Genomic DNA, 27,158 nt, shown 5'->3' with positions numbered 1-27,158 from the left:
TTTAATTTTCTAATTCAAATGAAGAAAAAAGTTCAGTGCTAAAGCTAACTTTGTGGAAACAGTTTGGGGAAGAAGCAAAACATAAGGGGTCGGGTGTCTCAATACTTTTGGACGCTCCTCGTATGTTCCTCCCCCTGCTCAGTAGAAGGCAGTAAGCCGCAGTGAAGGAGCCGAAAACGGCTGGCTGAGTTCCAAATCACACCATCGCATCCTTCACGAACGCCCTTCTCTCCGCGTTGGAGCGGACGAGCCCGTGCCCACTTTACGTAGTGGCCTCGGTGGGGGATTATACACAAATTGGGACGCGCCCCTACTAGAAAAGGACCCTCCTGTTTCCAGGGGACGTCTGGTGGAGGAGTGCTGCTGCTACAACAACAGGCGAGTACGGCTCGGTTTATATTTATTTATTTAAACCTCCACAAAGCGAATAAACCACATATATTAGTTTTATTTGATCATAAAATCTACAGGGTATCTTTTATCCCCAGTGTCAGCGGTTAAATAGAGTTAAAAAATGCCGGATGTTTTCACCCTCCGTGCTGTTTATCCTGATTAGCATGCTAGCATAGAGCACTGTCCATGTTTGGGTTTAGTTTGATTTTTTTTCTTTACTTTGTTTATTTGTTATTATTTGTTTTGTATTTAGATATTCTGCTACCAAATTACCCACACGTTCGTTTATAAGGATGGTGTGAAAAAGGAAAAAAGAAACCTGGTTGTAATAGTTGACTAGCAACTAAGACATTTAAGGGTTTTAATGAAATTTAGTAATAATAATAATAATAATAATAATAATAATAATAAAGTTGTTAAAATTAAAAGGAATCTTTAAAGTTTTTTTTTTTATAGTGTGACATTTTTGGAGTGAAAAATGATTAATATATAAGGAAGTCAATTATAAGTGTTTGCCCTGTTGAAAGATTCCTACAATCAATAATAATAATAATTAATAATAATAATAATAATAATAATAATAATATAAATGTATATAAAGAAATAACAATATCCTGTTTTATATCTAAAGAAAATTACTTTAATTACATTATTGCTCTACTTATACCCCTGGGGGGGGGGGGGGTGTGTGTGTGTGTGTGTGTGTGTGTGTGTGTGTGTGTGTGTGTGTGTGTAATCGACTGTCATTTCATAAAAATATTTATTTGATTAAACGCACGATTGTCATGAGTTAACTCGTGATTACTCGCAACCTCGTCGCACGTTTTAATTCGTCGTCATTTTAAAATGTACCTCAAATGAATTTAAAGTTTTTAATACTCTAATCAACATGGCCATGGACAAATCTGGATGCTTTATGGAATTTTCTGTTTATTATTGGTGAAAAACATCCCCAACATAAAGCATTTTTTTATCTGGACACCAAACGGAACTTTTGCCATGTTTTCACACGGACGGTTTTAAATGCCGGATTTTGGTGCTCGATTTGAGACATGGCGCGTCAGTAAAACAAATGTATTTATTTTTATAAATGACTTAACACCCGTTCTGTATTATAAGTATATAAAAAAGTAATCGGAGGAACGAGTCCAGATGTTTTTTCGGAAATGTGTAACGAATTTGCTCAGTTTTTCACAGGAAATGACCTCAGTGTTTGTAGCGTTTCAGGAATCTGAAAAAAGATTTAACGTGTGTGAATATCAGCTGTCATTCCTATTCTAGTTCTATATATTATACCAGAGATGCACAAACTAGAACCTATAGTTATAGAAGGAGAACTTAATATAAAACCGCATCAGTTACGCAGATTTGAGTCACGTTTCTTATTTATTCCTTTTTTTTAATATGAAATGTAAAGGAGAGAAACCATGGCAACAAGTTTGTTTTAACGCAACATTTGTTTTTTTGTTTGGCCCACATTCTTCAATCAAGTTTGATCTTTGGTCCTTCATAGGAAAAACATTGGGCAACTGATAAACTCTATATTCTATTTCTATACTATACTCTATATTCTAGTTCTAGTTCTATTATATACTCTATATTCTAGTTCTAGTTCTATTATATACTCTATATTCTAGTTCTAGTTCTATTATATACTCTATATTCTAGTTCTAGGTTTATTATATACTCTATATTCTAGTTCTAGTTCTATTATATACTCTATATTCTAGTTCTAGTATATACTCTATATTCTAGTTCTATTTCTATTATATACGCTATAGTCCAGTTCTTTTTTTATACTATACTCTATATTCTAGTTCTATTATATACTCTATATTCTAGTTCTATTATTTACTCTATATTCTAGTTGTAGTTCTATTATATACTCTATTCTAGTTCTATTATATACTCTATATTCTAGTTCTATTATATACTCTATATTCTAGTTCTATTATATACTCTATATTCTAGTTCTATTATATACTCTATATTCTAGTTCTATTATATACTCTATATTCTAGTTCTATTATATACTCTATATTCCAGTTCTATTATATACTCTATATTCCAGTTCTATTATATACTCTATATTCCAGTTCTATTATATACTCTATATTCTAGTTCTATTATATACTCTATATTCTAGTTCTATTATATACTCTATATTCCAGTTCTATTATATACTCTATATTCCAGTTCTATTATATACTCTATATTCCAGTTCTATTATATACTCTATATTCCAGTTCTATTATATACTCTATATTCCAGTTCTATTATATACTCTATATTCCAGTTCTATTATATACTCTATATTCCAGTTCTATTATATACTCTATATTCCAGTTCTATTATATACTCTATATTCTTGTTCTAGTTCTATTATATACTCTATAGTCTAGTTCTTTTTTTATTATATACTCTATAGTCTAGTTCTTTTTTTTATACTATATTCTAGTTCTATTATCTACTCTATATTCTAGTTAGTTTTCTATACTATACTTTGATACTTGGATGCTGCTTTAGAAATCATGTGACCTGTTTTTTTTTAGAGGGTAATTGTTCTTAAAATAAGTGTGTGTGTGTTGCAGGTGTTGGTGTGTTCTCTCCTGTCATATGTGCGATAGTGTGAATAAGAACGAGTGAGGACATGGAGCAGTGTGCATGTGTGGAGCGAGAGCTGGAGAAGGTGCTGCACAGGTTCGTGACGTACGGACACCAGTCAGAGGAACGTCTCGACGAGCTGCTCAGGACCGTGTGTGAGCTGCGCAGCCAACTGGTCACCTTCGGTAAGAGCACACGCTGGTCGCTTTAATAGGAACACCTGTACACCTGGCTGATCATGATTTTATCCAGTCAGATCCTTTTCTCTCCGTCTTCCTTTTTTTTTCTCTGTCTTCCTTTTCTCTTGGTCTTCGTCTTCCTTTTCTCTCGGTCTTCGTCTTCCTTTTCTCTCGGTCTTCGTCTTCCTTTTCTCTCGGTCTTCGTCTTCCTTTTCTCTCGGTCTTCGTCTTCCTTTTCTCTCGGTCTTCGTCTTCCTTTTCTCTCGGTCTTCGTCTTCCTTTTCTCTCGGTCTTCGTCTTCCTTTTCTCTCGGTCTTCGTCTTCCTTTTCTCTCGGTCTTCGTCTTCCTTTTCTCTCGGTCTTCCTTTTCTCTCTGTCTGTCGTCCTTTTCTATCAGTCTTTTTTTTTTTTTTTCGGTCTCTTAGTCTAATATTCTTTCTGTTCTCTTGTGGTATGTGATTTGATTTAATTTAGCAGAAATGCGTTGTGTTCTGGAGATTCTCCTCTTTTCTCAGGTGTACAGGAAACAGATTTATCAGTGTTCTCACAGACGATGGCGCAGTGCTGTAAGGAAATCAAGGAGACCGTGCAGATGCTCGCCTCTCGCCACAAAGACATCCACGGCAGCGTGTCCAAAGTGGGCAAAGCCATCGACAGAGTGGGTCCCCCCTATTCCTTCACTTCATCCCCCTTACATTGGGTCTTTTTATTTTATTTTATTATTATTATTAAAAAAAACTTTTTTTATTTGCTTGCATGATTTCGTTCATTATTTAACTTTTGATTTTGTACTTATAATTTCTTTGTCTCCTCTTCATTTTTTCTTACTTGTATATATTTTGTCTTTCTTTTTTCTTCGTTTCCTTTTATCCCTCCCCCCCCTTTTTTATTTTATTCTCTTCTTTTTTGTTGTTTAAAATTTTATTTTGTGATCCAGACATGCTTAATATTTATCCCTTTTTTTTCTTCTTTGTTCTTTCATTTGTGTTACTTTCCTTTTTTTTTTTTTTTTGTCTCTTTCTTTCTTTTTGGTTTTCTCATCTGTCTGTCATTTTTTTTTTTTTTTTTTTTTTGTTTATCGGCCATGAATCTAACTTTTTCTTTTCAACTCCTGTATAATTTCGTTCTTTATTTTTCGTATCCTTCTTGTCGTTCGTCTTTGATTAGCACCATTATTTTCACATCATAGTAATCATAAGATCCCCTCTGTGTGAGCCTGTAGATGTTTCAGGCTGTAACAACACAGCGAAATGTGTCCATCACAATGAGGCTCTAGATGTCTGTGTGTTGAACAGTACATTCAACAGGCTGTTGTACACGTCTGTAAAATTCAGGTGAGCATCTCTGTAGTGTGTTCACGGGTCCTTTTACGCTATGCAGAACTTCGATGCAGAGGTGAGCGCTGTAGTAGCCGAGACGGTGTGGGACTCGTCTGAGAAGCAGAGGAACCTCAGCGAGACCATCGTGGAGCACCTGTACAGACAGGGCATGCTGAGCGTCGCTGAAGACCTTTGCCAGGTGCAGCTTCTTATTATTACAGTTGCTATCTTTTTGGATTAAATCCTTCTTGTGAAAAAATAATTATTTCTTTCTGGCTACATGGCAGGAGTCGGGCGTGGTCATCGACATGAGCATGAAGCAGCCATTTCTAGAGCTCAACCGCATTCTGGAGGCTTTAAGGATGCAGGATCTCCGACCAGCGCTAGAGTGCGTAGAGATCCTTACCTACTCTGGACTTTACTCTGAAATATTTTTGAACTGTAATTGTGTAGCGCAATTATCTTGTGTGTGTGTGTGTGTGTGTGTGTGTGTGTGTGTGTGTGTGTGTGTGTGTGTGTGTGTGTGTGTGTGTGTGTGTGTGTGTGTGTGTGTGTGTGTGTGTGTGTGTGTGTGTGTGTGTGTGTGTGTGTGGTCTCTGCCAGATGGGCCGTAACGAACAGACAGAGGCTGCTGGATCTGAACAGCAGTCTGGAGTTCAAACTGCACCGTCTGTACTTCATTAGCCTGCTGAACGGGGGAGTGGAAAACCAGCTGGAGGCGCTACACTACGCTCGCCACTTCCAGCCGTTCGCCACGCAGCATCAGAGAGGTAGCGCACGGGGAGAGCTGGATCGCTAATCAAAAAGAGATCATTATAAAAAAGATTTCTAATAATAAGCTCCATGAGCATGATTTTATAAGTGTACGACGTTCTGCTTATTTGTATTTACCTGCTCTTATTTCATTTATTAATAAATAACACATGGCAATAGGGCTGAAACGATTCCTCGAGTAACTCAAATAATTCCAAAACAAACACAAAAAAAGGCAATTTGGAATAGATTTTAATATTTGTATTTATTTATTTGTATTTGCATTTTGATGTAATATGGCAATTTAATGCACTAAATGGGTTTAGTTTTCACGGATTTAAATTTCAGCCAAAAAAAATGTATATTTCCAACAAGAAAAACAAGATACCAGTCATATTGCCTAGAGGTCGACTGATTCTCGGGTTTTGATGATTGACACCGATAGTTGATTATTAGAACTATCCGGAAAAATCCATACAGATGGATTCCGGGTAGCATCAGTTGCCGGAGCTGCTGCGAAAGGTCCGCTTTCATTCTGAGAGCTGACGCCACTTGCTGTATGTTTTTACACATGAGACTACATGGAAAGCGCGATATTATATTCATTTTACATTTTTTATTATATAAATATGAATATTCATTTATAATTATATAATTTAGCAAATTTTTTTTATTCAGTACTGTTTAACATGAAGTGGTGTTTTTTATTTTATTTTTATTTTTTTATGCTTTTATCCAGTATAAATGTAAAAAGCTATTGGTTGATTTAATCGTTATCAGCTATGATCCAACCGCTAATATTCCCACAACTTTTGACCAATCACATTTAAGAATATTGACACAGACAACGTAAATGCCCAAGTTTGACCTTAACTGTTGTGTTTTACTTGAAACTGAGAGAATGTAGCTCAGATTGTTTAGTTTAAATCTATAAAAATGGATGTACCATTGCATCAGCAGTAGGACATGTTTATACACTTCTAGCCCAGTAGTCCAGTTCGATCTGTGTGATCTGGCGCCTTGTGTCTGTTGTTCGTGTCTAGACATCCAGGTGTTAATGGGCAGCCTGGTTTACCTGCGTAATGGCATCGAGAACTCCCCGTACCGCAGTCTTCTCGAGACCAACCAGTGGGCAGAGATCTGCAACATCTTCACGCGAGACGCCTGCGCCCTGCTCGGCCTGTCCGTAGAGTCTCCGCTCAGCGTCAGGTCAGACACCACATCATCTCCATTTCTGTGATCTTCATCCCTGTGTAGGTTAAATAACAAGCAAAGCAGAAAAAATTTCAGTTCAAATTAGAAATGGAGCTCTGAACACAACCCTATACCTTTTGGAATGAAGGTGAACGCTGACTGAACCCCAGGCCTCCTCACCTCACCTTCATCAGTACCTGAATTTACTAACACCCTTACAGCTGATTGAATCTGCATAAATCTAGTGGAACATCTTCCCAGAAAAGTGGAGGTCATTATAAAAGCAAACGGGAATGTGGAATGAGATGTTCAAAAAGCACCTACTAATCTTATGCTCAAGTGTCAAACAAACATTTGGCCATATAGTGAAGTTTGAGCAACATTTACATTAGTTTGTGAAATAATCATAAAAAAAAAAAATAGTGAAGACTGAATTGGTGAGGTTCACAAACACTAGTTCTGCATTGTCTGTTTTTAAATAACATAGCTAACGTGTGTGTGTGTGTGTGTGTGTGTGTGTGTGTGTGTGTCCTCAGTTTTGCAGCAGGTTGCATGGCCTTGCCAGTGTTGATGAACATTAAGCAGGTCATTGAACAGAGGCAGTGTAGCGGCGTCTGGACACACAAGGATGAGCTGCCTGTAAGTCTGCCTTATTCTCTCGCTCTTTTTTTTTTCTTTCTTTCTCAATTTAATTTCCTCTCAATTTCGGTCTTTTTATGGATTTTTCGTTCTTATGGTCAAGTGTCCCCAAACCTTTCCATATAGTGTGTATATAAAAAAAAAAACAAACAAACAAGGATTTTCCCTGCTGAACCTCATTAGTGTTCAGGGTTTTAATGGAATGTTTACCATATGGAAATGTGTGTGATGTTGGGGAACGAGGGGCCAGCTTGGTGAATTCACTGTAAACCAGCACAGCTTTTAATAAAATAAGTCTACTTTTTGTAGTCATGAATGCGAGTGGCAGTACGTTTTGGACTGAAGTCTATGTTGTGTGTTTCAGATTGAGATCGACCTGGGCAAGAAGTGCTGGTATCACTCGGTGTTTGCGTGTCCCATTTTGAGGCAGCAGACGTCAGAGAGTAACCCACCCATGAAGCTCATCTGCGGTCACGTCATTTCCAGAGACGCTCTTAACAAACTCACCAACGCGGGGAAGTAGGTTCTGTTCCAAATCCCAACAACTAGGTATCAAATCTGATAGCAGTATCATAAATACATAAGTACATAAATTGTAAATCTGAGTGAAAATTCAAGTGGTGGTTACAATAACTTTTTCCCTTTTACACTACAAAATGTATTTTACAGCTACAATGGATTTAAAATCTCTACTCAATTTATTTTATTTGAATCATTCAAAAGTTCAAAAACTCTATTAATTAACTGCCTTTACGTGTGTGTGTGTGTGTGTGTGTGTGTGTGTGTGAGAGATAACAATCAGGGAAAACCTGCTACTTTAAGATGGGTAAATCTGGTTGAGACCGAATGCGTCTACATGGTTGGAAGTTGAAACTTAAATCTCTCACAGGGGTGATTGGATTTATTTATTTATTTATGGAGCACCCCCATATAACCAGAACGCATGATCCTGCAAAGATTCACTTGTGAGCTCAGTAGTGGAATCGGGCTCCTCCTATTGAAGCATGGAATCGGGGTCACCTCTAGTTGTTAAGAGTGATTTTTATTTGAAATGTCCGTCCTCCGTGTATAACGGCGTCTTCCTCTTCCCTGCAGGCTGAAGTGTCCGTACTGTCCGATGGAGCAGAACCCTTCGGACGCCAAACAGATTTATTTCTGACGTCCTGGAGCGGAGCAGACGAACGCAGCTTCTCAGCACGGCCGAGTTGGAACGATCCACGTTTTACGGCCTTCTGCGGCGGCTCAAACCGTGGAGATGCCGCCACACACACCTCCTCCTCCTTCTCATCCCCTTCGTTCCTTCCTTCCTTCTCCGAGACTTTTAGTTGGCACAGGTCATGACCACGTGCACCTGTAGATCTGAGTCCGTTACGTGTACGCCACCAGGACCGAGCTCCACGGATCATTCGCTCTTATATGATACACATTTATGACTCACAGGCGTGTGTGTGTGTGTGTTTCTTTTCTTTGGTCCCTCCCCTCTTTTTCATCATTAATATCTGTTTCCTCCGTACGAGTTAGGAGCGCGGAGTGTATGTACGCTTGTGAACAGACGTGACCTTCCCCGCAATCGTTTTGTTTTCACGCCCACTTATTTACCAGATATTTAAACAACTATATTCTAGAGCCTTCAAGCCGGTGTACGTGACCCGAAAGGCTTTTTTTTTTTTTTTTTTTTTTTCTTTCAGCAAGTGTATTCAGAGACGTGTTCAGTAAGGCCGTTCGGTGGAGGGCTTCGTCTGTGACTGGAAGACCACGATTCACGCCGCTCTTCATGATGGTGTAACGATTAAAAATGTACCAAGTAAAAAAAAACAAAAAAAAACGCATACGTATAGACTGTCGGGTTTGTTTTCGAAAACATCCACGTCGGACGGAGACGTGAAGCGAGCAGACGTTAACCGATTCCTCGGAGTAATAGATATGTGTTTTGCCTGGTGTATATATTTAAGAAAAAAAAATATTTAAAAGGGAAAAAAAAAATGACTACTGTGAACTTTGACTTTTTTTTTTTTTTTTTTTTTTTCCTCCCCTTCTTCTCCTCCTCCTCCCCCCTCTCTCTTTGTGTCACATGGATCTAATCGTCCCTCTATGGGAAGAGAGCAGTTCGAAAAAAAACTTAGAGATGACTGGATCCATTCGCTCTCATTTCTTTATTAATGCAGGGGAGAATGAATGAAATTGCGTCATGCTTTTAAACTGGGATGGTCTGAACATTTGTTTCTCCTGTTTCTGTATCTCTCTCTCTCTCTCTCTCTCTCTCTCTCTCTCTCTCTCTCTCTCTCTCTCTCTCTCTCTCTCTCTCTCTCTCTCTCTCTCTCTCATGAAGTAATGACCTGCACACTTTGTCCTATTTGGCAGTTTAAAGTAATAATGGTGATATTGGACTAGAGACCACACAAGACCACTTCCTTTCAGTAATCAGTAATATCGATACTTGAAGCTTAAGTACTAGCCAATACCTACACCCTCTACACTTCCACTTTCATTTTTTAATTTTTTCATTGTTTTTCTTTATTTTTAATTTTTTTCCCCTTCTTCCTCTGAAGAAATTAAAGATGAAATACGTAGATAAAGTCATGACTTGCACAAAGCTGCAGCTCTCACATCCATATTAAATACGTTTCAAATATAAAGTTTAAATTATAAATATAATAAAAAATCAAATAAAAAACCAAAACAATTCAGGTCTCTTTTATATTGGAACGTTTCTGGTTTAAAAAAAAAAATAATTTCCTGTTTTAGTTGATTACGTTCAGTAGATTAGAGGATACATTTTCTTAAATTTTTGTTTTTTTTGGTCTGAAGCCGTGCAGATCACATCACTTTCTCACATGACAAAATTTCTTCCTCAGCATGCTTAAAAAGTTTGATGAGATCAGCAGAGAAACTTTTCAGCTAAAACTAATGTTTTTAATCTTTTTTTTTTCTCTATAAAACATTGCAGATGTATGGACTAAAGTATTGGGACACCTGACAATTCCAGCCTCATGTGGTTCCTCCCCAAACTGTTACCACACAATTGTATAATCTTTGGATGCGTTCGTGTGAATGTTCCCGTTACTTGAACTAGCAGACCCAAACCATGACAATGCTCCTGTGCACAAAACCAGCTCCATGAAGATTTACTTTGTGTTGGAGTGGAAGATCTCCTGCTGTAAAGCTCTGACCTCAACTCTATTGAACACCTTTTGGATGACCGTGAATGATGACTGCCCCAGGCCTTCTTGTGGTTGAATGAATCGTCACAAGCACACACCAAAATCTAGTGGAACATCATCTAAGAAGTCTTTAATTCCAGCATCCCTAAACCTGATGGTTCATTTTAAGTGGGTTTTTTTTTATATATTAGATATAGCACCTGATGTCAGGTTTATGATTCCTGGAGCAGAGAAGAGTCACACGAGGCAGTATGTTCACTCACAGTTTTATTGTTTTTGCTCTGTTGGATTAAATGACGCATCGGATTCACAAAATTGTTCCAAGCCGAATCAGGTGTGTTGTAAATGAAAAAACTGCCCAGGAGTTGTTTTCAAAATCCTCCTACTCTATAATACACTGTAGGTGTGTGTTAAGACCATTTTTGATTAATTACATACCTGGACTGTGTTGGTCTGATTGTAGGAATACAGAATCTCATTGTAAATGGTTTCATTCAGTGACACTGTAAATTGCATCGTTACTCCAGTAGGTGGCACTTTTGAGTTAAAATGATACATGATCTCGCCAAAGTTATAGGGACACCCGACTTTTCCAGTATAATTTCTTTTTTTTTAAACTGTTAGCAAAAAATTGTAAACAATGTATTTGTATGATGTTGCATTTCCCCCTTTATTTACACTAGGAGACTCTAGAACGCTACAATCTATTGAACACTTTAGGATTGAATATATACACTGACTGCTGAGATATTCTTATTTGCTCCACTAGGGGGCGAAATAAAGCAGTAAACGAAATTACTGACGCATGTTCTTGTGATGTAACAATTTGCAAACTAAAGTATATTTTTTACAGCAGTGTGGGTGAAAGATTTCGATATCATAAGTATGGAAAAATTTGGAACTTGAAATGATTTTCTCTTAATTCTCCAGTCATTATACATGCTGTAGCTGTTACACCTAAAACATGACGTCATTGGTTAGGGTGTAACTGATGTGTCGTCAGCTCATATTACTAATCCCATAGCTTGTGATTCTGTTATTGCATTTTCGTTTACGGCATTCAGTAGACAACCTAACCTTGATCTCATTTATACTGAGTTTTTGAGGGTTAACCACTGAGCTACCACTTATGGTATCTGACCAAGATTTTTCTTCCTCTTTCAGCTGCTCCCACTAGGGGTCGCCACAGCGGATCATCAGTCTCTATGCTACTGTGTCCTCTACATCTGTCTCTTTCATATCAACTATCTGCATATCTTCCCTCACCACATCTATAAACCTCCTCCTTGGTCTTCCTCTTTTCCTCTTTCCTGGTGGTGTTCAAAAAAGTTATTCCTAAAATGAAGGCAAAGTGCTCAAGTTCTTTACAGGAGCTTCGAGGCTCATGGTAGCGATGAAAATAATGATGATGATGATGAGTACGATGACACTGCACTGGCCCAGAACATGGACCACACGGTTTGTGAACACAGCACCCTTTTCTCTTCTTTCAAGTAATCTTCCAATCACTAGCTGCTATAACGTTGGAGATAACCCGAATAAAAATCTTTGCCGCTTAGAAAAGAAGCAAAGATCTCTGAGTTTGATGACCTTCGACCCCACATTTTAAAGTGAACCAGGAACCATAAAAGATTGAATGCACAGTTTGGGTTTTAAAAAAAGTGTGTGTGATGTAAGAGAAATGTGATTTGACCCAGAAAAGTATCTAATGATTGATGTGGTGAAGTTTATTTGTGAGGCGTTTATTAGTTTTCTGGAAGGAGTCTCCAGTGTCAGGACAAGAAGTTTTCCTCCGTATGGAAATCAGCCCTTTACAGACTTGTGGTTTTTAACTTCAAAAGAGAAAAAGAGACAAATTGGTGGCACAACTGCTGTCTATACTCTGCTGTAACATAAGTGATAACTGGAATCAGGGGGGTCTCTATCGGGGGTTGCATGGGATGGCATAAGCATTGCCACCCCAACTGCCACCCCAGCACTGGTATCCCAATGTATCAAATAGGAATTTAATCCGTTTCCTTGACCGATTTACAGCGCTTCAAAAAAACACCTGTAAATAATGGCAAGAAATGCCTTCTATCCATTAAAGTGTAGCCTGAACAAACGGCTCTTTATCAACTGCTTTGTTTTAGTGAATCCAACACATTCAGCACAACCAGCCTGACCGCTGATCACAAATGACTCTAGTCGGCTCTTTTAACGAACCAAAGCATATATATATCTTACCATCTCATTTAATTAGTTTCTGTCCAATCCATACATCAGATTCAGCTAAATTCAATCACACATCAGTCTTTATTACATGTTTATAGACCAATGTATATCATTCCGCAAGAATCCGCAAGAGCCATGCAAGGATGCTTGCTTCAGGGTTGCCACCCCTCATAATTCTCATGCCACCCCCTTGCCACCCCATAAATAATTATTTTTATAGATCTGCCCTGGACTGAAATGAACTTATGGTAGCTCAATAGGGCTCTGGGTTGCTCATTGGAATGGATTGGTAGCTCAATGGTTACTGATTCAACCCCCAGAATCGCCAAGCTGCCTCTGTCAGTCTCTTAACCATCTCTCCACCAGGGGCGCTGTATCATGGCTGACCCTAATCTCTGACCCCAATTTTCTAAATTTCTGTCTTATTCCACATGATTAAAGGTAACTATAAATGGTTTAAAAGTGGAAAAAACGCTGTATACATTTGACTACATTTAGGATTAATCTTTGAGTCAAACCGTCAGTCCCTTGAGGTAACCCCTCTCTTTAGTGTTTCTTCACACGTATAAATCTCTGCCGTAAATCTCGCCTGATCTGTAATAGTCCCTTACTGTCTTTTTACACTTGACTCCAGACTCCGTCTTACCCCTCCTCTATCTAACACCTCCATGCAGAAACCCGTTTTCTCCTGCCCATTACAGAGACCCTCCTGTGAGTTACGTGACCTTTGATCCCACATTCTAAAGTGAATAAGAAGCCGTGAAAGAACGAGTGCACAGGGCTGGATTTAGGGACGTGATGAAAGAGGTTTTGAGGATGAAACTCCGTCACAGATAAGAGAACCATAAAGCGGTAGAGAATGAATATGAACATTCACAGATCTAACACTTGTTCAAGCTCGAAACAGGGGGTTTCTGGTTCACTAATGAGGTTCAATTCAATGCTTTTTTTCATAAAGCACTTTTAACAATGGACATAGTGCCAAAGTCACTTTAGAAAAAGATTACTTTTATACATTTTATAAAATAGTCCCTATAAGTTCGCACTTAACGAGCGAGCCAGTAGAAGCAAGGAAAACACCCTGAAATTGTATGAGGAAGAATCTTATATATGGGGGACATCATAATGTCCATTCATTATAGTTCCATTATTGTTGAGGTTTATCAACTGTTCACTGATGGTCACTTGAGTGTAAATCGTGGGTTTGTATTCCTACGCTGTTCTCGCCGTTCTATTAATTAATAAATATTAAATAATAAATATATCATTATTATATATTAATTACAGACCAAATCCATCTTCATTGGTAGAGTTGAACCCTTCACAGTTACCTGATGGATTGTAGGCTCTTCATGTGGAACCATCCTCCATCTTGGTTTATGTCAATGTCCTGTGTGATACTGAATTTTTTTGGCATTGTATTTTCTGTACACAAAAAAAAAAAAAGTCATTTTTTTTTTCAACACTTGTGCGTATTCATACTTGTTGCGTTTTTCATTTCCATGATAATTATAATTTTTTTCACATTTAATAAAAAAAAAACAGACTTTTCACAATTCTTATTGTGAATACTTATTCACAATTTTTACCCAATTTATTTTTATTCAATTTATTTTCCACAAGATTGAATTATTATTTTTTTAATCGGTACAATTTTTTCAATTATTATAATTTTTCATTGATTGGAAAGTGAATCATTTGTTAATCATTTGAAAACAAACAAATGCAAATGTTTTGTAAAATAAAACAATCTTATGCAATCTTATGCTCTTTGTCCCTCATGAGTGAGCCAGTGGCGCTAAGATGGTATGAGGAAGAAACCTTAAGGAGGCAGACCCCAAAGGGAACCCGTCCTCATCCTCAACACCGAAAGTTCATTCCTTATGGTTCCATGATTGTGTCTAAAGGTGTTTACAAACTTTTGTCGTTATATTTTTCATGAGCTTAAAGACTTAAATAGAGTTGTTGAGACCAGAGAGAGAGATACCATACCTCCATACCTCCCACCCGGAGAACACTACCTATTTTGCCATCTCGGAATTTAAATTCGTGACACACAGACAATAAGACGCTTTTCTCTTGCAGTACTCAGGAGCTCTGGATCCAGTTCACCCTCATGTACCTTCTTCTTTGCTTTAGAGTGGAAGGTTCCTGATAGAAAATTGACATGGTGAGATATTCCTGTGATGTGGTGTTTTGGTGTCAGGCCGCTCTTTAAGAACAAAACTTCGTGTCACTTCAACACGTCTGAAAAGATTCAAACACTGGTGAAGTTCGAAGGTAAAGAAATCTGCTTTTCCTTCTACAACTCTTATTGTTATAATTTTATTATAGTACTTTAAAAGCTACCCAGAAGATCAAGTCGCTTAAAACTATTTCTGGAATCGGATATGTTCAGGTATAAATGTAAGCGGTCCAACAAAGTCCTGAATAAAGAGAGGCTGCAGCTTTTCTCCATTTAGAATTGTGAAGAAACTGAGGCGCCTCCCTCTGAGACTCAATAAGAGACTTCATTGTCCTCTCAAGAGCGTCCTATCCTGATCTATTCAGCACAATGATCCTCCTGAGAGGATTACGCTAATACGCAGGTGTGTGTGTGTGTGTGTGTGTGTGTGTGTGTGTGTGTGTGTGTGTGTGTGTGTGTGTGTGTGTGTCTTAACTTGCCTGCATTTCCTACCTCAAAGAAAACCTGTGTAGTGAAGTGAAGCTTCATGGATGTATATTTTGGGTCAAAACTTTCAGGCTTAAAATGGAGGATTACACACACACACACACACACACACACACACACACACACACACACACACAAACTTCATTAAAACTCAAAATTTTATTGCATAAGTTAGAAAGTGATTTAAACATATTTATCTGATCAGAAAAGATACAGAATTCATGAAACTGTGGCAAGAAACTGAATCTGGTGTTGGAAAAAAAAAAAAAAAAAAACTTGTCTAACTATTACAAACATCTCCTTCTTAGCAAGCTAGATGGTTAAGCTCCAGAATATTTTCAGGATGGCTGAATCAATGATAGGTTACATCCAGAATCCAGATTTTAATCCAGAAGTCAAGAATGTTTGCAAAATCTATAAAGAAACTTCCAGACCCTTTTAGTGAATAAAAGGTTCTAGAATGGTTGTTAAAAAAAAAAAAAAAAAAAAAAAAAATTAGTCTAGGAAGGAAGGATCAGAAATATTTCCGAAAGTTTTCTAGAGTGTTTTGAAGGGTACAGAATCCATGAAAGAGGGATGCGAAATATTTTGGGGAAAAAAGCTTCCAGAATATTTTCAAAAATGTTCTCAAAAAATATAAAGGTGGTTCTAGATCATTTTGGGGGATGGTTTTGGAATGTCTTAAAAATTCTCCAGAATATATGGGAAAAATAAGATATAAAATTTTTTGAGGAAAGGGACATGACAAGTGTACCTTCTGCTTCTAAAACTTTCTTTCGGCTTCTCCCGTTAGGGGTCGCCACAGCGGATCATCCACATGTTTGATTTGGCACATGTTTTACGCTGGATGCCCTTCCTAACGCAACCCTCCCCATTTATCCGGGCTTGGGACCAGCACTAAGAGCGGCTGGGGTTGGTTCCCTGACCGGGGATCGAACCCGGGCCGCAGCGGTGAGAGCGCCGCATCTTAACCACCAGGGGACAAGTGGACCTTCTGGTTCTAAAACCTCTAAAGGAATGCTGTAGCACTCGAGTCTGTTTTTTAAAGTCAATTGGGGTTGATGGACTCTTGCGAGGTCTGTTCCTAATGGAACCCGTCTGGTAAAAACTCTGTATGACCCTGGTCACTGTACTGTATCTCCGTTTCAGTGTGTTACTGATCTTCTTATATCCTTTTTGTGAACAGCAATGATTCTAATTCTCAAATCCTCAGAGAGTCTTTACCATGAGGTGCATGTTGAACATCCAGTGTTCAGTATGAGAGAATTGAACTTAAAGCACAACATTATAACTGCTCTAATACAAGATACACAAATCTGTATGGTTCTGTCAAACAGACAAAACGATCAACATGATGAATAGGACATGTGGCTTTGCATAGTTACACGACCACAGCTGTTATCACTGAGGGTGTACTTACTTTTGTTGCCAGTTATTTAGACAATAATGGCTGTATGTTGAGTTATTTTCAGAGGACAGTAAATCTGTACTACAAGATAAGCTTTTGACTTCTCTAAAATATATCCAAGTTTTATGTCTATAGTATTGTTCCTTGAGAAAATACACTAAAATCTGTGGGGTGTATTTACTTTTGTTATATATTTATACAGTACAGACCAAAAGTTTGGACACACCTTCTCATTCAAAGAGTTTTCTTTATTTTCATGACTATGAAAATTGTAGAGTCACACTGAAGGCATCAAGGGCTATTTGACCAAGAAGGAGAGTGATGGGGTGCTGCGCCAGATGACCTGGCCTCCACAGTCACCGGACCTGAACCCAATCGAGATGGTTTAGGGGTGAGCTGGACCGCAGAGTGAAGGCAAAAGGGCCAACAAGTGCCAAGCATCTCTCGGGGAACTCCTTCAAGACTGTTGGAAGACCATTTCAGGTGACTACCTCTTGAAGCTCATCAAGAGAATGCCAAGAGTGTGCAAAGCAGTAATCAAAGCAAAAGGTGGCTACTTTGAAGAACCTAGAATATGACATTTTTCAGTTGTTTCACACTTTTTTGTTATGTATATAATTCCATATATGATTCCACATGTGGTAATTCATAGTTTTGATGCCTTCAGTGTGAATCTACAATTTTCATAGTCATGAAAATAAAGAAAACTCTTTGAATGAGAAGGTGTGTCCAAACTTTTGGTCTGTACTGTATATATAAATCTTTTTTAATGAAGCATCTGTTGAAATATTTCCAGAATCTTTAAAAGATGTTGAAATATTCTGAGAAAAAGTAACAGGATGTTTTGAGAAATGTTTCTCAACACAATAAAGAAGGATCAGAAATAAGAAGCTTCCAGAATCTTTTTAAGAACGTTTTGTAAATCTTTGAAGAAGGTTCCAGATCCTCTGGGAAAGGGTTCTAGAATGTCCCGACGATCATTTCCGAATCCACATGGGAAGGATCCAAAATAATTTGGAAAAAAGGTTTTAATGTTTTGCAAAAGGTTCCAGAAACTTCCTTAAAAAAATTATCACAAATCTTGTTTTTTTTTTTTCTACTTCTCAAAGAAACTTCCAGAATCCATGAAGGAAATATTTGAAATATTTTGGAACCAGGTTTCAGTGTGTTAAAAAAAGATTCCTTTATCCATTAGGAACTTCTTAGCTCTCTTGCTGATGTGTTTAAACTGTATTTTGCTTTTAAGTTATTTTGTTTAGCTTCATTAAAAACACATTTCCTTCTCGAGAAATAAGGAATAAACTACTTGGGGGTTGAGCTGTTACAGAAAAAAACCCATCTTGCTGATTTTCATGTTTATGTACCAGTTAAAGCCGCTACATTTGTTCTTTATTATACTCTAACACACACTTTGCCTCCTCAGATTACAAGAAAGGAGTCCTTCAGGGAAAAATGCTAGTCTTTCTAGACTAGCAAGATCTAAACATTTGCTCATGTATAATGCATTACACCGTTATGTAACTCCTATTAACTTTCTTTTATGAAGGTTTTGGGTCAAGCATCTTTAAAAAAAACTGTGTCTATAAACAAGGCCGAGGTTCCAGCGCTCTAATGTGAAGCCCAAACCTACATTCGTATCTGTGGTTTCTTTTTCTGATGTGATTTCCAACCATGACACACCATTTTCCTTTGCACTTTACACAACGATGAAATGAAAATCGATATATACTGTGTATTTGAGAGATTTTAGAAGTAATCCTTCCCACACAAATGAGGAGAAGCCTGAATGCAGGGACCCTGTTCTCTTTCTGAATTATGACTCACACCTTAATACAGAAACACACACTATGTGGTGTTTTTTTCCAGACTGTAAGTCTCTCTGCTGTACACAGAGCCAGACTCCTAAATGCTTTCTGCTTGAAGAGGAAGAACAAAAAAAATCTATTTCCTTAGTTGTACTGGATTAATGCACCAGGCTTTTTACAACAAACTTTTTTAAAAAATCTATGAGCTAAGCTTCTGGAAAGAGTCTAGAAGGAGGGTTCTTGAATGTCTCAAGGAAAACTGTGAAATTTTGCGAAGGATTTTTCCGAATCTATGAGGAAGGTTCCAGAATGATTTGAAGAAGGTTGTTGAATCTATGAGGAAGGTTCCAAAATGATTAGAAAATGTTGTCTTTGGAATGAATTGAAGAAGGTTCCAGAATGTTTTGATGAAGTTTCCAGAATAAATTAACAAAAAGATCATAAATATTTCGGGAAAATGTTCTTGAATGTTTTAAAAAAGGTTCCAGAATGTTTTGAAGAAGGTTTCAGAATGAAAATGGGTCTCAAATATAGAATGAAGGTTCCAGAATGTTTGGAAGATTGTTGCTAAATCTAACAGACGTTCACCAATCTTTTGGAAGAAGGTTCTGGAGTCTAGGCAAAAAGGTTCTAGAATAGCTTGAAGAATCTCTTTAAAGAAAGTATCAGACTTTATGGAAAAGGTTCTCAAATCTCAAAAGTTGTCAAAAGTATGAGGAAGGTTCCACAATTTACAAAGAAGGTCTTTTTTGGACAGTTCTGAAATCTTTTGAAGAGTCTTGCTGAATCCTTGACCTCCCTTAAAGAGTTCAAAGATTTTTGAAGTGATGTTCAAGTTAGTAGTCTTGTTGCAAACCATGTAGTAGTGGATACAGGCTGAGAAATTCAAGTGACATGCTCAAAGTGTGACTCTTATCCAGAAAAACTTACTGTTATCCCATCCATCCAACCCGGCAGTTGAGGGTTAAATTTGGTGGTGCTGGAATTTGAACTCACGACCTTCCAATCAGAGGTCCAACATCTTAACAACTGAGCTACCACTTAGTTAATTCGCTTCCTTTAAGTATTCTGCTTTAAGCCATTTTTTGTGTGAATCTAGAGGACAGTAAAAAAAAACTAGAAGATTATGTTTATCCATAAGGGTTAATAAAAAGAAATAGAGAAGAGAGTCCTGATAGGCCATACGGTTTTTTTTTTATTGCGTGTCAGCTGACATGTATATCCGTGTACATGTAACCTGTTATTTCTGGAAACTGGTGTTAATAAGAGGAGGGGGGGGGAATTCGACATTTACTCACAACAGGGTTTCCTTTTCAATTTACAAAATTTCCATCATCAGACCTCCTTTGGTAAAAACTTTGCAAAATATGGTAAAAAATGTGTCTAATCAGATTAAAATGCAACAAGAAGACATCAAAACGAAATCCCTCTGTAAACTCCAGTACACGCTGTAACATTTTGAAATCGTTTTCCAAATCAAAACGAATACATTTACATTTGTTTAGATATAAACATTTGAAGAAAATCAGGAAAAGCATTGCTTTTTTTTTTTTATCTTATTCGCTCATTTACATCTTTTTTTACACTCTGATATTCACATATAGACAAACTGCATACTACATGTATGCATATATTTAGATTTCTGAGGACTCGATCCTTTCAATCCAGGGAAGACCTGAGGGCTCGGCTATAGCCCCGCCCCCTACCGCTCCGACCCTGCCTTCTCGGAGCTGCTGAAGTTCTCTTTCCAGGCTCTCGTTTTTGTGGAACATCTCCAGGTAGCTGGCTTGCAGCTCTCTCTGATAGCGGAGTACCTTTTCCTTCTCCAGCTGCCACGTGCTGCGCTCGTTGTCGAAGGCCAAGGCCTGGGCTTCGTTCTGGCGCCGCTCCAGCAGCAGCTCAGCACGGAGACGATCCTCTGTGGCACTGCTTGTCCCGCTGTCCTCGCCCGGAGTCTGATAAGAGGATAGGTTCTGCATCGACTTTCCCTAAAAAAAAAAAAAAAGGAAAAACTCCATCATATGGACAGTGGACATCATGGTGTACTGAGAATCTGGTTTATTCCCCAAACAGTCTTACCAGGGAACACTTGCGGCGTGAGGCCTGCAGGGCCTGTTGCAGCATGTCCAGCTGTCCCTCTTTGGTGCTTAGCTCATTGCGTGTTTCACGTAGCTGTGTCTTCAGCAGGAAGATCTCACTGAGCTTCTGAGTCACCTCGGCTTGGGAGTCCTTGAGCTGCTGCTTTAGCAAAGAGATCTCACCTGCCTTCTGACACACCTGCACACACATCCATGTTCACCATGTAAATGCTTTCCATCAGGGAAGATCAAGTTTCACCGAGTTGCATCGGTATAAATGTTAACGATTTGAAAAAGTGCTGCATCATTTTGAACATATTTGCATCAGTAAAAAACTATTTATTTATATTTAATGATTAGTAGATGCGCTATACTTTTATTATTAAAATAATTATTAAAGAAAGTGACCAATAATTTGTGACCAAAATCTTTTATGTAGATTGATTTCTTCTCGCTAAACTGTTAGCATGAAATTGACGTATCGCAACGCACATAGACTACACATAGAATACAGATTAACATGGCAGAGGTAGAGCTGTAACTTCCTTGAGACGGAACAGGAAAAGAACATCTGGTTTTATTTCATATTATTTCGTTTTTTTTTTTGCACTACAAAGGCTTGTTTGTAAAAGGGGCCATGCGTTAGAAGTGAGAATTTGCGGTCTGTCTTCTTCTTCTTTGGGTTTCTGAATCAAAGAAATAAAAGCAAACTATCTGGAACATATTGAATTGCACAACATCATATTTCTTCCATTACATCGCATTGTGTTGAATCGAGTAGAAATCGGACCGCGCTGCATCCAAATATTAATGAATCGTATCGCATCGGTAGCTGCTTCATATGTATCTTTAATATATCGTATCGTTGGCTATGCATCAAGATGTGAATCACATCGCCCTTAGTTATCATGATGCACATCCATAAAACGTGTATTTACAAACATGTACGCTGTTCAGATTTGAGCACATACCTCCCATTGGGTCTCTTCAAGCTGTGGTTGGAGCTCGTGGCTCTGCTCGGCTCCGCCCTGTTTCTGCAGGCTCTGGTATTTACGATGCATCGTGTTTAGTTCATCCTGTACTCGGCTGCGCTCGTGCTGAGCCTTGTAGAGCTGCAGCTGCAGGGCACGCTGGGAGCGCTGAGACTGCTGGGATACCTGACGTAGCTTAGCGGTGTAGAGCTGCTTCAGCTCGGACACCTCCTTTTCCCACAGCCGCTGCTTACCTTCAAACACCTGCAAAACACACATACGGGGGAAGGAAAACATGATCATTTGTACACGTCTCTACAACATCGACCGAACCACGATTACAAGAAATGCTCAATACGCAGAGGAGCTCGGCATCGGAACCCTGCTGTACACTAGGATGAGTTTTTACTTTATACATATGTCATAACTCCCTTCATGAATAAAACGGGAAATGAGTCAATCGGCATATTAACCTGGATTGACCTACGCAGGTGTTTTCTGCAGGTGTTTTGCTTTTGGTATTCATAGTGCGTCTCGCTTTGGCAAAGTAAATTAATGTTTGGATTTTATTAATGTGTAATTTGTCAGTGCATGTTTGACTTTGTAAGCAATTAGACAATTACACAGTATATGTGTTAGGAATAGCAGTAAAATATTTTTTATTATATTTAACTTGCAGAAATGCTTCAACATGCTAACAGTTTTGGATGCTTATAAACATGATATTCAATGTTATAATGGTTAATAATGTTTGTTCTTGAAAAAGGAGAAATTCCTGACAATTCCACACATCCAGAGAGTGAAAGAATAAATTGAGTGATAGATGGAAGGAATAAATTCATTTATGAATAAAAAAATTGAATGAATAAATAAATAAAGAATAGTTATTTATAAACGTGTGTTTCTTAAATGCAGACATTTGTTAAATTCTGCTGAAATAAATCGAACAGTTAAGTAGAACATATCTTTAGAAAATGTAATATTAAATGTAAAAAAAAAAACAAAAAAACACTCACTTATATACACCTCTGTATTACCCAATCGGATTGCAACTATATAACTATTCACTTGATTTAATCAATTTAATTTGTGCCTATTATTTCGATTACTCAATTTAATCAACATAATAATAAAGTGTATTGGATTTATAGGACTGTGGTGAGACCTGCGATGTTGTATGGATTAGAGACAGTGGCATTGAGTAAAAGACAGGAGGTGGCGCTGGAGGTAGCAGAGCTGAAGATGTTGAGATGTTCATTGGGAGTGATGACGATGGACAAGATTAGAAATGAGTTTATTAGAGGGACAGCGCATGTAGGACGTTTTGGAGACAAGGTGAGGGAGGTGAGATTGAGATGGTTTGGACATGTGCAGAGGAGGGACATGGGGTATATCAGTAGGAGAATGCTGAGGATGGAGCTGCCAGGTAGGGTGAAAAGAGGAAGACCAAGGAGAAGGTTTATGGTGTGGTGAGGGAAGACATGCAGGTAGTTGGTTTGAAAGAAGAAGATGTAGAGGACAGGGGGGTATGGAGACGGATGATCCACTGTGGCGACCCCTAATGGGAGAAGCCGAAAAACGAAGAAGGATTAATTTGATTTATTATATTTTATTTGTATATATTTTATTTTCAATAAAAAATAAAATACAAACTGTTGATGTTCACAAATGTAAATAATTCAAATTTAAATTTTATATTAATAAATGATGTTAAAAAAATGCATTTTTATATTTTATATTGTAACTGTACCGAAGTTGAACCGAAACATGAACCAAACCGTGAACCTTACACCTTTAATAGTTCAATATTATTCTAAAGGGTTTTATCTTGGCCTGCATTGGTAATCATCACCTCTTTTACGTGATGTGTGTTGAGTGTGTTGACCTGCGCAATGGCATCCTCGCTCTCATCCAAGTTCTTCCTCATCTGCCACAGCTCATGCTCTTTCTCCTGCAGCCGCTCCTCCAGGTCTTTCACCACATCCTCCAAAGAGTGTGAGAGCTCGTAGGCCTCAGGGGCCGTACTAAGTGCCCCGATGCCTCCTGAAGTCCGCTCGAGGAAGCCGATGTGCTCAATATGACCCATGGAGGCGCTAATATGCCCCAGCTGGGGGCGGAACGGAGGGCGGTATGGTGGCAGGCTGCTCATGGAGTTATGGCCAGAGTCTGAGGCTGTTTCTTCTTCATGTGGCACTGCCAGGACTCCCTTGTTGGCACAGGTACCCACCCGTGAAGGGGAAGAGGATGAGGAAGATGTGGATAGAGATTTGGATGTGCTTTTGGAGTAGAATTGAGTAGAGTGTTTGCCGTTCATTAGTTCCTCGGAATTGGACGGGTAGAGATTCTGCATTGAGCTAAAGCCCTTTGGAGTCACTGGCTTAAAGGCAGAAGACCTGAAACGAGGCTTTGGATCGAAAAAGAAAAATAGCCCATTAGTATATGAGATATTAGGGAACATTTCATAGCAGTGATTATATCAAGAGACCAAGTCCTGAAACTATGCTAATACCTCTAATAACGCACGCTCAATAAATCTGCTCCAGTGGTTGTTTCTGGGGCTAAATTTATTCAAACACAAGCAAGGCAGGCTGCACAGACCAGGAGAATTTACATGATTTATTATAGTCTGATGTAGGACAGTGTAGAACAATATCCTTGCTTTTATAGCATTAGCAGATTGGATGCTTCATTTACAACCCATGAAATCTAACTGACAAAGTATTAGTCTCCATCTGCCATTCTGCCATCTCTTCATTTTAAGGAGCATTCCTTACTCAGTAAGCAGGTGAATGAAATAGGGAATGTATGTGACTCAAAAAGCAATTTTGGTGAAAACCTGGAATGCTATTTCCCTGTATTACATTCCAATCGTTTCTAAAGTCGTAAAAAGCATTGCAAAGCAAACATTACTTTGAATGGTAAGGCTAGTATTGCAGAAACACTCTAGAAAATAAGGGCATACATAAAAGATCCAAAGAAAAAGTAATGGCCTTGCTCAAGGGCACAACAGTGGCTCTGGGATTTTAACTCATTACTTTTCAATCAAAAGACCAATATCTTAACCCACTGATTTATGATCCAACATCATGCTACTTAGTTTTATAAACATCTATTCATCCCTTTCATACCTTGTCAAACTTGCCACCTATCGGGAGAGAGTTCTTCCCCAGGTTCACCTCTTTGCCGTCTTTATGATAAACCTTGGCGTAGAGGTTCTCCTCCTCTCTGGAATGCTCCCTCTTGATGGATGAGTTGCCGCAGACAATGTGTTTGCTTGATTTTGACTCTTTCTTCGTGATGTTCAGGTAGTTCAGCAGCTCTCCCTGGTTTAAGTTCTTTCTGTTTTGCCAGTTGCTCTGCCTCTGTGGAACCTGAGGAACAGCTTTGTTGCCTTTGGTGGGTGAGGTGTGGTCGTGCTTCTCAATCAGACTGCCCACACTACCCATAACGCATTCAGCAGATGCCAGAGAAGTTGCTGGATAAATAGCACTGATGTTCTTGCTGGGATCTTGGGTGAAAGGCAGGGCCTGGACTGTTGCCATTGGTTATAGGATCAAGAGGCTCCAATGGTAAGTCTGAAATCAAACGTTGAAAAGATATAAGGAACTGATTAGGAACCAGTGAAGAACTGACGGATGCTTTTTGGTTCGGTGGCACATTGCTTTGAGAGGTGTTAAATAAAAACTAAAATCAACTCCTGACTTGGTTTTATTGGACATGTCTTTTGGACAAATTATAAGTTATGATTAGATATGTTGCCAGACTCACACAAAGTGCATCTAAATTGCATCAATCATAAGTTGATTACTAAAAAAAGAACTATAGTGCCACATTCTTGAAAAATTTTAATCAATCTAAAATTTGTGTTCCTTTACTTCAAGTCAAGTGTAACTCCAATAATGCAAACATTAGATGGCTAATGATCTCAATCCTTGCCATCAAAGGCACCACCCTCACAAAATTCCTACAAAGTGCTAATTTCCGATGCATGATCTCCATTTCGGCTGATGTATGCACAAGGTATAGGTTGCACTTCATACTCAATGATATCAAAGGGAACTCATAAATCAAATGTTCACATCTCATTTCCACTTTGTATTAAATAGGAGACAATATCAGACTTTAACTTCCAAACCTGATTGAAAAAAGTTGGGACACTGTGCAAAATGTAAATTACAAACAGAATGCGATGATTGGCAAATCTCAAAAATCTAATTTTATTCACAACAGAACCTAGAAAACATATCAAAAGTTCAAAACTAAGGAAATGTAGCATTTTAAGGGAAAAATAAACCAACCTTTAAAGAACCGTTTCACCGTTTGAAAACATTTGGCGCTTCATGAAACAGAAAATACAACAAAGGACACCCAGAACTGTTGAGAAGCTAGAATCCTGAATCAGACACATATGGGACGACATTCCTCAACCAAAACTTCAGCAACTTGTCTCCCCGCTTCTCAGATGTATACGAACAGAAGACGGGATGCTACACAGTGGTAAACATGTCCCTGTCCCAGTTTTATTTGAGACGTTTTGCAGCCATCAAATTCAAAATGACCTTATTTTTTCTATAAAATGGCATATACTCTCAGTTTAAACCTGTGATGCATTTTTCTTGTTTTATTCCGAATAGAACATACATTTATGAGATTTGCAAATCATTGCATTCTGTTTTTTATTACACAGTGTCCCAGATTTTTTGTCTAATTTGTCTCATATAAATGCCTTTCTGAATTACTGTAAACCGTCTATCTGTGCAAGCAAGGTGCAACACAAATAAAAGTAATTATTAGGTAATATAGAACCTGGGCAGCAGTATGTGGGTGGATTTGCTCTACCGCAGCTGTGTAGGCAGTAAAGACCTCTGAAATGAAACGCTGCTGTAACACGCACATAACTAGGGAAAAAAACTAAAACAACAAAACAAAACTGCGAGGCCACATGTCCACGTACATGCTGCTGCTTGCACTCGGGAGTCCTAGATTACTTGGAAGTATACATCAAAAACCCACCCAGAGTGCTTTTTCCCCAGACTGCAAAAATGCCCTCATCGGGCATGGCGCTAAAATGTTTGAACTCGAGAGCAAACACATCTCCCACGCTTCCACTTTCTAGCTGCGAGCTATCCAAACCCACCCACTGTCTTACCTCTTGTCCCTTTTATTTTCTCATGCACTTATTCATTGAAATTCCTGCCGTGGAGAGGGTGGCATTTGCATCCTCCGTGTTTCTCTCAGCTGCTAAATATGTGGTCAACGTGAATGTCGTTATTTTTTTCCTCATCATCATCATCACCATCATCAAATCCAACCTCTGTCATTATGACTCTAAACTCTATAATGGTTTTAACTAAATATAATACTTCTCTGGTAGTTAGAAAGTAGATCTCACACACTTTTAGTGGCCTGAAGGTGAATAAGTGATGTATCAGGAGACTGAATGAAACTGGGTGGGGAAAGTGATGTGAACAATTTTGAGAAATGTTGGAATCCCATTGGTTAGACGCATGGTAAATCTTTTTCCGCAGTACATTTCAGTAGTAATGACTCTTTTATTCTAATGATTGCCAGGTCACTGCCGGACACAAATTCCTACTGTATACCTCAGCCTTCAAACAGGGCCGCCCTGAATGAACACCGACACACACCGTTCCTTTTACTAATCAAACACACACACACACACACACACACACACACACACACACACACACACACACACACACACACTCTTAACAAAGCACCACCATTCAGTACTATACTCCCAAAAAC

General features: G+C 38.4%; 2 protein-coding genes across 8 annotated transcripts in view; one reads left to right on the top strand and one right to left on the bottom strand.

Annotated features, from left to right (window-relative positions):
- Nucleotides 1-288: 288 nt before the first annotated feature.
- On the top strand, nucleotides 289-9,764 carry rmnd5b (required for meiotic nuclear division 5 homolog B). Of its 4 annotated transcripts, none has more exons than XM_083547136.1 (10): nucleotides 289-378; nucleotides 2,985-3,182; nucleotides 3,692-3,834; nucleotides 4,557-4,694; nucleotides 4,783-4,883; nucleotides 5,099-5,265; nucleotides 6,292-6,457; nucleotides 6,979-7,081; nucleotides 7,446-7,600; nucleotides 8,177-9,764. In XM_083547136.1, exons 2-10 carry the CDS (start codon nucleotides 3,044-3,046, stop codon nucleotides 8,238-8,240), a joined length of 1,176 nt encoding a protein of 391 aa, XP_083403262.1. In that variant the 5' UTR covers nucleotides 289-378; nucleotides 2,985-3,043; the 3' UTR covers nucleotides 8,241-9,764. The 4 variants fall into 4 exon arrangements, with proteins under 4 accessions (XP_083403262.1, XP_083403260.1, XP_083403263.1 ...); XM_083547134.1 differs by having other exon boundaries at nucleotides 3,674-3,834; XM_083547137.1 differs by having other exon boundaries at nucleotides 316-382.
- Nucleotides 9,765-19,515: 9,751 nt separating this feature from the next.
- n4bp3 (NEDD4 binding protein 3) overlaps nucleotides 19,516-27,158 on the bottom strand; it is a 38,163-nt gene continuing 30,520 nt past the window's right edge. For 2 of the 4 annotated variants that reach the window (XM_083547084.1, XM_083547085.1), the window contains exons 2-6: nucleotides 24,518-24,964; nucleotides 23,275-23,793; nucleotides 21,390-21,653; nucleotides 20,420-20,617; nucleotides 19,516-20,328 (exon numbers count right to left, since the gene is read on the bottom strand). In XM_083547084.1, coding sequence (XP_083403210.1) covers nucleotides 19,975-20,328; nucleotides 20,420-20,617; nucleotides 21,390-21,653; nucleotides 23,275-23,793; nucleotides 24,518-24,931 — 1,749 coding nt within the window. In that variant the 5' untranslated portion in view covers nucleotides 24,932-24,964 and the 3' untranslated portion in view covers nucleotides 19,516-19,974. Of the gene's footprint in view, nucleotides 20,329-20,419; nucleotides 20,618-21,389; nucleotides 21,654-23,241; nucleotides 23,794-24,517; nucleotides 24,965-27,158 lie in introns of all 4 variants that reach the window. The other 2 variants (XM_083547082.1, XM_083547083.1) reach the window with 1 other exon arrangement.

Source organism: Silurus aristotelis (assembly GCF_946808225.1).
Source record: "Silurus aristotelis genome assembly, chromosome: 7".
NCBI lineage: Eukaryota > Metazoa > Chordata > Actinopteri > Siluriformes > Siluridae > Silurus > Silurus aristotelis.
The sequence above is the reverse complement of the archived record's forward strand: the minus strand, read 5'-3'. Positions and strand labels throughout refer to the sequence as shown.

Bases quoted from the DNA above. Each gene is read 5' to 3' on its own strand.
- rmnd5b (XM_083547134.1), top strand. From the start codon at position 3,044: ATGGAGCAGTGTGCATGTGTGGAGCGAGAGCTGGAGAAGGTGCTGCAC. The intron at 3,183-3,673 runs GTAAGAGCACAC...TGTGTTCTGGAG, and splicing joins CAGCCAACTGGTCACCTTCG to ATTCTCCTCTTTTCTCAGGT. The intron at 7,601-8,176 runs GTAGGTTCTGTT...TCTTCCCTGCAG, and splicing joins AAACTCACCAACGCGGGGAA to GCTGAAGTGTCCGTACTGTC.